We start from the raw sequence: 12,825 nt of genomic DNA, 5'->3' as shown, positions 1-12,825 counted from the left end.
TGATTAAACCGATACCCCTCACTGGCTTGCCAGTGGGGAGGGTGACTGTGACACCCTGCCAGGACGAAAAACAACACCTGCCAAAGGGCGAATGAGCTCCTTTAGGGAGCCAACGGCCATACAGTAAGGAGATGGTGTCTCCGAAAAAACACCCATCCGATTAGACTGGTCTTTTAGGTCGTAGGTTGTAGAGAGCAACCGCTCAGGGTGGTACAAGCGTTCTGACTTGGGAGCATTAAAGTGGTGCCCGGAGCCATCTTACACTCTCCGTGTCAGGTTCCGTGGTCTTACTTTCTGTCTCACTCAAACTGTAGCTACGGGGCTAGCTTTAATATCTCTTTCTTACAAACAAACATCATACACTTTTCATCATACATTTTTCTTACTCACTCATTTCCCCTCCTCACTTTACATTCTCACTCTTATTTTTCTTTCCTTTCATTTCCCTCAGACAGCCTGCAATGAAATATAAATATGACAAGTCTGGAGACTGCAATGGTTCACGAGCGGTATTTGACGATGTAAATTGTTTCAGAAGTCAAGGATGAGACAATGTGATAATTTTTGACCAAGTTATAAAAATGATCAACATGATGTGGTACGAGTGACAGGTTATTAGCTGCAAAATGTCAAAAACCCTGTTTCGTTCAACAACTTTCAAAATTTGACCTTTGCATAACCTTTAAAGGTCACAAAACAATGTTGTGGACATTAAAGTAAGGAAACAGGATACGTGCTATAGCTTATTGGAGTTAGTTCGTCGAAGAAAGTCGAAAACCTGGTTCGATTCCCACAACTTTGAAAATTTGACCTTTGTGAACTTTAAAAGTCAAAGGTCAAGGATTATGACCTTTGGTGCAAAACTTCATCTGGAACATTCCAGGAACAATATAATGTCATATAGGCTATATGGCATTTCGCACTACTCGGATTATCCATACTTTGATGAAATCAGCGTAAAAACAAACTTGAAGGGGGCGCCATGGGCAAGGTGTTCGAGATAGAGCAAAATGGTTTCAAGACTTTAGGTGGGGATTGACCTCAAGATTATGCATAAAAAATATTGTCATCCTCCCTCTCAAAGTTTGGGCGGTCGTATGATTTTTATATCAAAATTTGCAATTTTCTAAGTTCGTGACCTTGTGACCTTGACCTTGGGACGAAAATGAAAAATAGAGCTCCGTGGGGCTATGAAGGTTCCATTGGGCTAACCAAATACTGAAAACCCTGCCAGATTCGACAAACCTCCTCGGAGAAGATGCAAATTGAAATCGGCTACCCCCTAAAAACACATGATTTTTGGGCGTGGCTCCACCCATAATGGGCGCACCACGCCCATTCTCAGGAAAACACAACTACCACATGATATAAACCTCCCACCAAAATTTTATCAGGATCGGATCAAAACCCACGGAGCTATGCTCAGGACAGACAGACAGACAGACACACAACAATAACGAATATAGTGGTCACTTACTTTTTAGTGAACCAATAAAGGCCGAAAAGTTAATGGCCCCGAGTTCCCGGCATTATGGGGTGCGAAGAATCGCCGGTGATCTGCCTTTCTTTGCTGCCAACGAGAGGGGGTGCTCAGGCAGTAGTAGCAGCATCGGTCCCTCCCAAGATCCTTGCATTTTGAACCAACGTGACTCTTTTTCAATTCATTTCACCAACATCCATGGTCTTTCTTCGAATCTTTCCTCTGTTGAACTTCATCTAGCAAGTTCCTCTCCTAATATCTTGCTTCTCCCAGAGACCCAATTATCACATGACGCTCATGTTAATTCTTACAACATTTCGAACTACAACCTTCACTCATGATTCCTCTTCATAGGAGGAGTCTGTGTCTACTCCAACATCAACACGCCTGCTGTACACCTTGTGGACGTCGAATCTCATCTGGCTGAAGATTTGTCTCCCGACCATCACTGTCTTTCTCTGTTTCACTTACTGCTCTCCAAATTCTACAAACTTTATAGCTTTCTTTGACTATCTCAACTCTTCCCATGAGGCCATGACATCTGAACATTCTCAAGCAGAATTTCTCCATTTTGGAGACATCAATGTGCACCACAGGGAGTGGCTGAAATCGTCCCACATGGATGTTGGGGGTGTGGGGGGTTGAAGCTCTTACATTTTTCATTCTTAATTATTTGGAACAAATTATCACCCACCCGACCCATATCCTAGATCGTCATGACCACACTACAAATACTTTGGATTTATTCATCACTTCCAATCCGTCGCATTACAACTACACAATTTCACCTCCAATTGGTTCTTCTGACCACAATCTTGTGACCATCACTCTACTTACCACCACTTCTTCTCATCTGACTGCTCCGTCGAAACGCCATTATTGGCATTTTAATAATGCTGACTGGACTGGTTTACGAAACTTCTTCTCTGACTTTCCCTGGAAAGACTACTGCCTCTCCTCGTGCGATGTCTGTCTCTGCTGAACATATGGCTGAGGTTGTTGTTGCAGGAATGGAGGCTTAACCTGAGCAAGTGTAAGGTGTTGGGGATGGGAAAGAACAATGAAAATAGAGATTACAGGATGCAAGGGTTAATTTTGGAGCGTGTCACACAGGAGAAGGTTCTGGGGATGGTAATAGATACGGAAGGTAAGCAGGCAGCACAGTGCCAGGTAGCTATAGGTAAAGCAAACAGGGTTTAAGGTTGTATTCAGAGGGCATCATTTATATATCAAGAGGTGGTGTTAACATTGAACAGGAATTTAGTGAGGGCCACATGTAGAATATTGTGTGCAGTTTTGGTCACCACAGTTCCGGAGTGACATAGATGCCACAGAGAAGGTTCAGTGCAGGACTACGAGATTGATTCCGGGCCGAGCTCGACTCAGCTATGAGGAGCGGCTGAAGGAGACAGGGCTTTATACACTAGGAAGGAGGCGGTTACGAGGAGATATGATAGAGATGTTTAAGATAATGAAAGGTAGAAGATAAAATAAGCGCAGATGAATTATTCAACAGAGTAGACAGTGATAGGACCAGGGGACATAGCCTGAGAGTAAATAAGAGGAGAGTTGAGACAGTAGTAAGGAAGGGGACTTACACTCAGAGAGTAGTTAATGTATGGAATGATCTCCCTGGAAAGGTAGTGCCAGCTGAAACAGGAGATAAGTTTAAATTAGAATTTGATGGGTACCTGGAAGTTATGGGGACAGAGGGGTAATTGGAATGTTGATCGGACTTTTAGGTAGTTTGAGCATTGATGGGTGATTGTGTCCATGTGTATGGGTCTTGTCAAGGGGGGTTGTGTGATTGATGCGTGTTTTTAACCAAGCCCATACCCCCTCCCCTCAGGGGAAGAAAAAAAAATACAAAAACTTCAAAAACTAAAAAACAAACAAAAAAAATACAATTATATCATTAATTAAAAACTTTTTTTTTTGCCTTTTTCCCTTAGATCTTGCATTGATAAATTTGTGTGGTGTTCACGCAGGCATGATGGGCTGAATGGCCTCCACCTGTGTCAGATTTCCTTGTATTAAACAGACAGAAAGAGGGTGAAAACATAACTTACTTCACCTTCGGTGGTGGAGGTAATTAATGAAGAAAGGCATCGTGTTGGTGTTCAAACTTTTAGCGGCCACATTTGTCACGGTCTTTCCGTGTGAGATCGTACCTTATTGTGCTGTATTTGTCAAATTCGTTTATATTGTTGTTCAAGGCCTTCTCGGATAGCCGCTGTGAAATTTCTGTGTCCCTTTTGTCGCCATTTCCCTCGTTTTGCTTCTTTCTTCCAAAATATTGTACTTTCTAACTCCTCAACATTGTCCTATTAGGCCATGAGCCCTGGACATGAAATGTGGCCAGAAATCGATTCTTGTGACCCACCAAGAATCCGAATCTGCTTGTTGTCATGTTGAAATCTTGCACATTATGGAGCTCCAAGACATTTTGGGTCAAAATCACTCGTTTCTGAAATCGGTCTCTGATCTGATAAAATTGTTAATAACATCCAAGATACTGCTCATGAGGCCTGCAAACTTGATATGCGATGAGCTAAGACATTCAGCAAGATGACAAAGGTAATGCCTGCACTGACTGTTGGTGTCAATGAGTGAAAACATGTTTTTGGCAGAAAATGGCAAATTCTGTGATTTTTATTTATTTATTTATTTATTTGTATACCTTGTCGAGGCTCGTATGAGAGCTAACACACAATGCACAGCAAGGGGGGCATGAGACAACAGGGGCGGGAGTGAGGACAAAACAGTGTGGAACAGACATTGGGAGATCTGTGGAAGGGAGAGGGATGGGACGGAGAACATGTGGAATACAAGATGGACATTACAGGAAATTTCAGGAAAGAAAGCAGGGAATTTGAAGGAGGTGGGTTTGGGGTGGATTAACGGGGGTAGAAAAGATCGAGGATTTGGATGGGTGGTGGTGAACAGCTGCTTTGAAGGCCTTGAGGGAAGAATGGGATTGAACAGAGAGAGGGAGTGTATTCCAAAGGCAGGAAAAAAGAGGAATGAAAGAGTGAAGGTGAGCAGTGATTTGTGATTTTGGTAGTTTTACCAGAAGGGGGTTGTTGGCGGACATTGAGCGCTCTGTGGAAATATGGTGGGGACAAATCACAAACACAGCGGCGGGGGAAGGGGGGGGACAAATGACAAATGACAAATCACAAATAGTGTAGTAGATAGTAGAAAAATCGTGCAAATTTTGATACAAGCATCAAATTGGCATTTCTGTTCTGCAGGACTTTCTGAACAAATCTGACTGATTGGCCATTTGAAAATCCAAGATGGCGGCCATTTTTCAAGATGGTCGCCAAGTTAGGCTCCCGAAGTTGACTTTTTGCTTAGAAGTATTTGTAGTTGTCCGATTTGCATGATCTAAGTGTGGATTCCTATGTTTTCAAGCCGGCTGGAGTGTATTTTCCTGTTTTTAAAGCCCCCGGCACACACTTTCTCTGATTTTGCACATTTGTTTATGATTTTCATATGTTTGCATGACAACATGTATGTAGTAGTAGCTACTTATGCATGGGGTGTAGGGGTGTAGTGTTAGAGGTAGTACCTTTGTTTCAGTAGTCAGCCACATCCATTGGATCCACTACTGGCACTGGTCCTCATCACTGGCCCAACCCTCATCTATGGCTCCAAGAAGTTGCTAGTGCACGGCATCGGCCACACCCTGGTAAACCACGTTGGCTCGCGGGCTAAACTAGATGAGGGTAGCACACAGAAGGTCTCTGCATGTGATGGAGTACATCTAGCTCCAAATTTTAGAAGTGTATGAAGTTGATGAAACAGATGTGCTTATTGAATCCAGACCACTTACCAGTCCTTGAATCAACATTTCCAGTTCATCGCCAAGTAAGAATTTCTTGAAGGAGTGATTGTCGGGCACTACCAAGGCACATTGGTGACATCACTGCTGTGAAACTCAGCATGGGGTTCAGTGTCAGTTAAGTAGGAATTGTATGTTGGCATCATTGTTGGCATCATACTGCAACAACATACTAGTGTCCCAAATGTTGCCTAATCAACCCCGGATCAGTTAGGCAGCTGCACCTGAATCGACAGGAAGTGCCAGCGCGGGAGAGCCGAGTCAAGGATAACGGGGTTTTAGTTGTCTAGATGGTGTACAGATCACACGGGACTTATGACACTGGATGAACGATCGGACTAGGTGTAGGGCAGATGCATAAACCTAGTTGTATCTCGTACAGGGTGGTAAAAGGATAAACCCTCGACCCTGAACGTCATACTGGCCATGGACGTGAGTTCTACTGGTAAATCATGGAACACTGTCTGGACCGAGTGTTGCCTATGTCAGGAGCAGGGGTTTCCTTATTTTTTGGAGTAGGAGGCTACCATTAAAAAGTAGCAGGTTACCATCACCGCAAGCAAAGCGAGCACAGCTGTATGGCCGGGGTCTAGGGCCCGCCTAGGGCCCTCGAAACCGGAGGATCCTAGATGGTTGGAGATGCATTCTAGCATGATTTCTGACATGAAATAGTTCTCATATCATCATGCTGTTGGGGTGGAAAACTCCACAAAACAGGTGGTTAGGCCTATACTGGATGTGGTTGCATTAACATACTGACTGACTGACTGGTTGACTGAAATTTAGCTATACTGTATAGTTAGTTCAAGCAGCTTTTAAACAGGGTTCATTAATTTAAGGCCATGGTTTAGGGCACACCAAGGTGTCTGGAAGATGGAGTATCTAAGCACTTTAAAAGAGAGGCATTTTAGCAACATTTGGGCCATACCTTAGTTCTTAATAGGGAGATGATGCTGCACATGGTGGAGTACAGTGAGCAATCTGAAGTAAGTGTGTTACATAATAATAGTGTAGATGAACTAGCATTCATTAAGGAAACCATATTCCATTGCACTTCTGTGAGTGTTCAGGGTTTGCTGTATGAATGCTGCGAGTACGAAGGATTAGATTATTATAATAATGTTGGGTGAAATGTGCAAACCAAACTATTAACACTGGAAATTCTGTATACATCAGGATCTAAAGTTTGATTGAAGTAATAAACGTATAGTGATATTATTTAATTCCAGTAATCAAGGAAGTGTGATATTTTTGATATCTATACAAAACATTCTCGGAGTTATACTCATCTTGCATTTCTGCTGTCAAACCAATGACAAACTCATATCAAGGTAAACAATATTTCAATCAATCTTTAGTATTAAAGTCAAGTCTTTTGGGAATCTGAGTCACTATATATGTTTTATAGAAAGAAAAATTAATTCATAAATGAGATTTCACATTCAAAAAGTTTATTAGATATTTTTGTGCTGCAAACATTCAACATCCTCAACTTTCAAAACAATGTTGTCCAAATTTCAGGATCAAAGTAGCCATGAATTCACAGTCTATTTTCAGTTGCAAACATATCCAACATCTTTATGATATTGTTCTAGCAGGAATGAACAAATGACATTATTTGTAATTGAATAATCAATGATTGAAAGGTAGTAAACTTAAAATGTATTTGGGAGGAAGAAACGTTCCCTAACAAAGAACAAATTGTATATGTTCTGTGTAAATTCTTGAAGCTGATGTTTACAGTTCTGTTTAACAGTGTTTAACCTATAGTCATTTAGCAAGTTAAGCAACACAATTGGGGTCACTGTCACTGTCAGATGAAATGTCTTCTACATTAAATTGTCGCACTGCTTCATTTTCAGTCAGAGGGGACAATTCTGATTCGACAGGCAAGTCATCAGTCAAGAGAATTTGGGGACATGCAAACGAAGTTGATGGTACGCTAACAAGTCGTTGATTTTGGAGCTTCCGTCGAGGTTTTTGACTACGCCAGTCAAGTACACTATGTCGGATAAGGAATTTGGCATCATTTGAGTCAACTGGAGGACCATTGATTGAGATTGTGAACAAGGCATCTAGCATGTCATTTTTCATTGCTGACCTCATTCTTGACTCAATATGCTTAAGGGCCCTGGCTCCCCGTTCTGGCCATGCATTGGAAACTGGCAGAGACATACAAATTTCTGCAAGCTCTACCAGTTTGGGGTAAAAGTGATTGTACTCCTGCTTCTTGGATAAGATTTGTTTAAGTACCCATTCTGTTGGTGTGAGGTTAGATTTTAACGAAAGTACTTCAGCAGGCACATGTTTTTTCCATGAATTTAATTCAAACTTAAAATTCTGCCACTCAGCAACAACTTTCTGCTGACCAGTTTTCTCAAATAACTGACCACCAAGTAGGTCAATGTAATCTGCACCATACTCTGAAAATCCATGGTCATCAGCTTCAGGTACTGAAAAGAAAAAACGAAAAATCGTTGCTGAAGTAGGCGGTGACCTTTGACATTTTTTCTCTGAGTAGACGGCTGCGGGTCCCCGGTAACCGGCTTCTAAGGAAACCCCTGCAGGAGGTTAAGAAAGAAGATCTAAAGTCCCCCCAGGCCAATCCTGCCAAAAGAGGAGATGATGGGTATATGAACTTGGCAAGGAATATTCCTCTATTTCACTCACTCAATGCACTACCAATCAAGCTGCATGACTTGACGAAGGTGGTGGGATTGAGGAAACCTTGAGACAAAACAAGGCACGATATCATGAGAGTTGCAGGCTTCTATTTAACAACACAAAGTTACACAGAGCTGAAAAAAGATCAATCCCTGCATGTGCTAGTGATGAGGGCAGTAGAAGTAAGATCCCATGAAAGGTCCAAGAAGCTAAAACACAAGAATGTTTTCTTTGCAAAACCCAAGGGGGTGAGCTTAGAGAATATTGAATTGAAAAGAAGAATAATACTGAATATTGTGGTGAGGCAGTTGCTCTGCAACAACTTGCCTTCTCTACCTGGAAGGCAAATCTGACCGAAGGCAATCTCGGTGCATTCCACAAAGCCTGCAACAAGTGTTCACTGTCAGGAGAACCAGGAAACAACATCTGTCCAACCTCAAGATTGAACTTTAAAACTTGACTCCCTCCTCTAAAACCTGGTGGTACCTTGATAAGTCTGTCTCTGCTGTGTGCTCCCCTTCCATGCCTTTCCTCTCTTAAAATGGCACCACAGCCAACTCCGCTCATGAGAAAGCTGATTGCCTCAATTCTGTGTTTGCTTCCAAATCTTGTATCCCTAACCCCCCTCTCTCTCTGGGCCCATCCTTCCCTGTCGTGCCCAACTGCTCCTGGACTCTGTCTTTTGCACCGGAGAAGATAGAGAAGGTTCTTTCAACACTCGCCATCTGGTCCAATTGCAGAGTCATCAGTTCACTTGTCCTAAAAACCTGCTCTGCTGCTCTTGCACATCCTCTCTCTGACCTTTTCATCCTGTTATTTGTGCTAGGTCATCTTCCATGCGCTTGGAAATCTACCAGCATCACCGCAATACATAAAATAAAAAAGGAGCAATAACTGATACAGACCTATCAACTTGCTTCCAATCATCAACAAAGTCATGGAATCTTTCCTCCAACAACCTCATCTAAGATCACCAATTTAGTTTCAGACCTGGTCACTCCACATTGGACATGCTACTTCTACTCACCCAACAATGGATGGAGGCCCTCAATGTCACACGTGAGATCAACACCATCTCTCTGGACATATCTCGTGCTTTTCATATAGTCTGGCATCCTGCCTTGCTCTCCAATCTGTCTGCCTATGGCATCCAAGGCCAACTCCACACCGAGCTTGCTGCCTTCCTCTACTGTTGTAGCCAACGTGTGGCACTCAACCGAATCCTTTCTTCTCCTCTCCTCTCCCTGTCAAGGCTGATGTGCCCCAAGGGAGTGTTCTGGGTCGAGTCATATTCCTCATCTTCATCAACAATCTCCGACTCTCTGGAAAACCACCTTTATCTCTTTGCTGATGGCTCCATCTTCTGTCATGACGTCCCTCATCCTTCAGACTGGCTGGCTGCAGCTTCTTCCCTCTCTTCAGACCTCGATAGATTCACAAGCTGGTCAAACACTTGGAATACAGTATGTGTTTGAATCCTGACAAATTTCTCACACTCTCTATCTCTCTGAAAGGACGAGCTAGCAAACCCTCCAATCTATTTTGTGAACAATCCTCTTGAGGAAGTTCAATCATTCAAACTCCTCGGTCTCACTATCAGCCATCATCATTATTGGGCAAACCACGTTTCAAAGTTGGCCTCCAAATCCATTTGCCGAATGAGCATCATCCGTCGTATAAAGTCATTCCTCAGCACTCAGAACTCCTGTCCACCTACAAGGTTTTAATCTGCAGGTTGATGGAGTACTGCTCTCCCCTCCAGGCTGGTGCCCGTGTTTCACATCTTGCTCAGTTTGACATTGTGGAAACCAAGGCCTTCAAGATTATTGGAATCTTATTCCAACTTATTGGATTATTGGATTATTGGAATTATTCAAGCCCCCCCCACTCCCCCCCACTCCATTCCCTCTTCTTTGTGAATTTCCAGTTTTTACTTCCTGAAAGTTCCCTTCTGTGTCCATCTTGTCTACCCCATGCATCCTGCCCTACTCCACATCCCTCATTTGTCCAAATTTCCTGCTATTTTGTCCCTCAATCCTGCTGTTGGTATCCCTCCCCCCTCTCCACTGTTCCTTTTGTTTTGTTGCTTCCTGATCTGTTCAGTTTTCTCGCTCTTCCATGAGCCTCGAGTCTGTAATCTGTATATACTCGTATGAAGAAAAAAAAGGAGTTTGGTGTGGCCATGCTCAAATGTCTCAAAAAAGCCACAATTGCAGAAGATCAAGGTTTGGGGTCATAGGATACTGGATTTCCTATACCGAGAGAGTTGAGAACCTAATCCTGTCACTTTTTCTTTGTACCCACCAGCACACCTGTCAAGCTGAATTTGGATTACTCCCCCAGCCAGCCAATCAGAACTTGAGACTTCTCACCAGCAGGACGGAGGGATGTTGCAACGCACGGTCCATAAAACGACTTTACTCCTAAACATGATGAAGGTGTTCGCTTTTCGCCGCTGTCGAACACTCGTCTGTTTACTCCTCACAGCGTTCACCTTTTTATTCGGTGAGAGTACTGTATATGTGAGGGCGATCGACCCACCACCCAGTGGTACAACAAATGTCTGTGCAATGTTATGACTGTCCATCGAGGGGTATGTGGGCACATCTGAACAGTCGGTGTTAATGTGCAGAACATTGGCTGACTGTATATACAATCAATACACCACTGTGTATAATTATCCAGTGTTTGTGTTTGTTTTGATTTTTACGCACTGCTAAACTGCTCGATAACTGGTGGTTGCACTTGGAGAGGGGGGGGGGCTGGTCTGGTGGGTGCCAGCAATTCTCGGGGAATTGATCCCGTTGTTTATTCTGATCATGAAGGATGATCTTGCTGATGATGCTGACCATGAAGGAAACTTCGTTTAAAGCTCAGTGTGCTCTTTCCCAACTGATTTTAAATCTCTAGAGTTGGGCTTAGCATTATTTGTTGAAGCCACAAATAATCCCAAAAACCATGATCTCCTGTTATGTTTATATATACTAGTGCGGGCCCGTAGGTGCAGCTTCGTTCCTTCGCTCTCATAAACGACAACTGGATTGGGGCATTGTTTCAATTAGATCGGACCAACCGTATCATAAATGGCCATAACTTGGGAAACATACTCAGATCCCCAGCGTCAATTGTGACATCATATCAAACAAAGAAGAAGAATTGTGACGCCCCCTCTCCCCCCTAGTCTCGCCCCTCCTCTCTCCCACTCCTCTCTCGCGCCCACTCTCACCCCCCCTCTCCTGTCCCCTCTCTCACCCCTAGTCTTCCCCTCCTCTCTCGCCCCCACTCTCACCCCCTCTCACACTCCCTCTCCCGTCTCCCTCTCTCGCCACCTCCTCTCTCCCCCTCTCCTGAATTGTGACGCCCCCTCTCTCTCCTTCCCCTCTCTCTCCTTCCCCTCTCTTTCCTTCCCCTCTCTCTCCTTCCCCTCTCTCTCCTTCCCCTCTCTCTCCTTCCCCTCTCTCTCCTTCCCCTCTCTCTCCTTCCCCTCTCTCCCATCCCCTCTCTCCCATCCCCTCCTCTCCCGCCCCTCTCTCCCTCCCCTCTATCGTCCCTCGAACTCCTCGTCCCCTCACATTTGCCTCATCCCAAACACCTTCCCCTTCGCCAATTCTCCCCTCGTTTTCGCTCCCACCCCCACCCCTCCCATAGTGTATAACGACGTTTCGTGAGGTGTCGCTCTCCCCCCTTTCTCGCACCTCTTAACTCCCCTCCTCCTCTCTCCCTCCCCTCCTTCAATATTCCCATATTCCCATCAGCGAAGTGACGGGTTATATTTGCTCGTCTATACTAACAAATGGGCCTGTGTGTGTCTCCTCCATAACTCCAAAACCATGAAACCTCACAGCCTGAAACTTTGCATGCATACTGAGGGAACTCCAAGGAAGTGCAAGAGTGAAAATTGGGTGTTTGGGTTAATTAAAACACCCCTTATGAAGATAATTAACGGCCTTATTTAATTTTATCCTTCATCAGGAGATCCTCGGCCACCACTCCCTATGGGGTCTCAAGGCATTTCCTGGGTAACTTTACTGGGGTCTGAAGCCGCCATGTTTTTTGGCCTGCTCAACCTTACCTTGATTTGGAACGGGCCTCAACGATTTCTTAACGATGAAGTTTTTTTTCTCCACTTTCCTCAATCATATTATCGAATGCCTGTTCATCATAACTATGAGTCGCTGGGTACATTGCAATGCTTATAAACACCTGGAGATGCCAGTGTACGTGGCTTTATTTAATTTCCACACATAAGTTCACCATGAGTATCTCTTAAACTAAGAAGAATCACAAAATTTCAGCTCCAGAATTGAACTTGGCAGCAGTTCTGACTCCGAGAAAAGTGTTCATTTGTCCAATTGGGACATATTTGACATTTGTGGCGTCCCCGGGAGGTGTATGTTTAATATGACGGTTCGGTGATTACAAATCACGTGCCAAGTGAGCCATTTCTTATCAACCGTTTTGTTGGAGTCTTTAAACGAGTGCTCTACAATATTTTCACTGTCACTGAATACTGTACGTCGATCGACTTGAGCAGAGTTCAGGGGTCACTCGCATTCGTTGGGCACATGTTGTTCTGCGCTGAAACAGGCGGTCGCTGGCATGCTGAAAATGTGAAATTATATTTTCCACGACGTTTCCCCTTTTTGTACGATCTTCCATTATACAACCCGTCACTTCGGCAAAGACAAATGCAAATAAAAATTAAACGTTTCGTTTTTAAAAGTTTCTTCAACTGTTTCGTGAAGCCTCTTGGCGTGCGTTATTCAAGCTTCAAGAGCAATACCGCGGTTCGATACCAGAGGTAGGAAGGCAAACTAAATTATATGATCACAAT

General features: G+C 43.8%; 1 protein-coding gene across 10 annotated transcripts in view; it reads left to right on the top strand.

Annotated features, from left to right (window-relative positions):
- LOC147016346 (galactoside alpha-(1,2)-fucosyltransferase 1-like) overlaps nt 1-12,825 on the top strand; it is a 38,010-nt gene that overhangs the window by 16,654 nt on the left and 8,531 nt on the right. For 6 of the 10 annotated variants that reach the window (XR_015049028.1, XM_085844948.1, XM_085844949.1 and 3 more), the window contains one exon: nt 10,299-10,496. The exons of 2 other annotated variants lie outside the window; for them this stretch is intronic. Coding sequence is in view for 7 of the 8 variants with exons in the window: in XM_085844948.1 (XP_085701074.1) it covers nt 10,379-10,496 (118 nt within the window). In the remaining variant the exon portion in view is untranslated. Of the gene's footprint in view, nt 1-120; nt 277-10,298; nt 10,672-12,825 lie in introns of those variants that run through there. 2 more of the 10 variants (XM_085844950.1, XM_085844954.1) reach the window with 2 other exon arrangements.

This window comes from Eptatretus burgeri, chromosome 11, assembly GCF_056783735.1.
Source record: "Eptatretus burgeri isolate ZD-2024b chromosome 11, Ebu_testis_v1, whole genome shotgun sequence".
In the NCBI taxonomy this organism is placed as follows: domain Eukaryota; kingdom Metazoa; phylum Chordata; class Myxini; order Myxiniformes; family Myxinidae; genus Eptatretus; species Eptatretus burgeri.
Note: the sequence above shows the minus strand (reverse complement) of the source record. Positions and strands in the feature narration are given on the sequence as shown.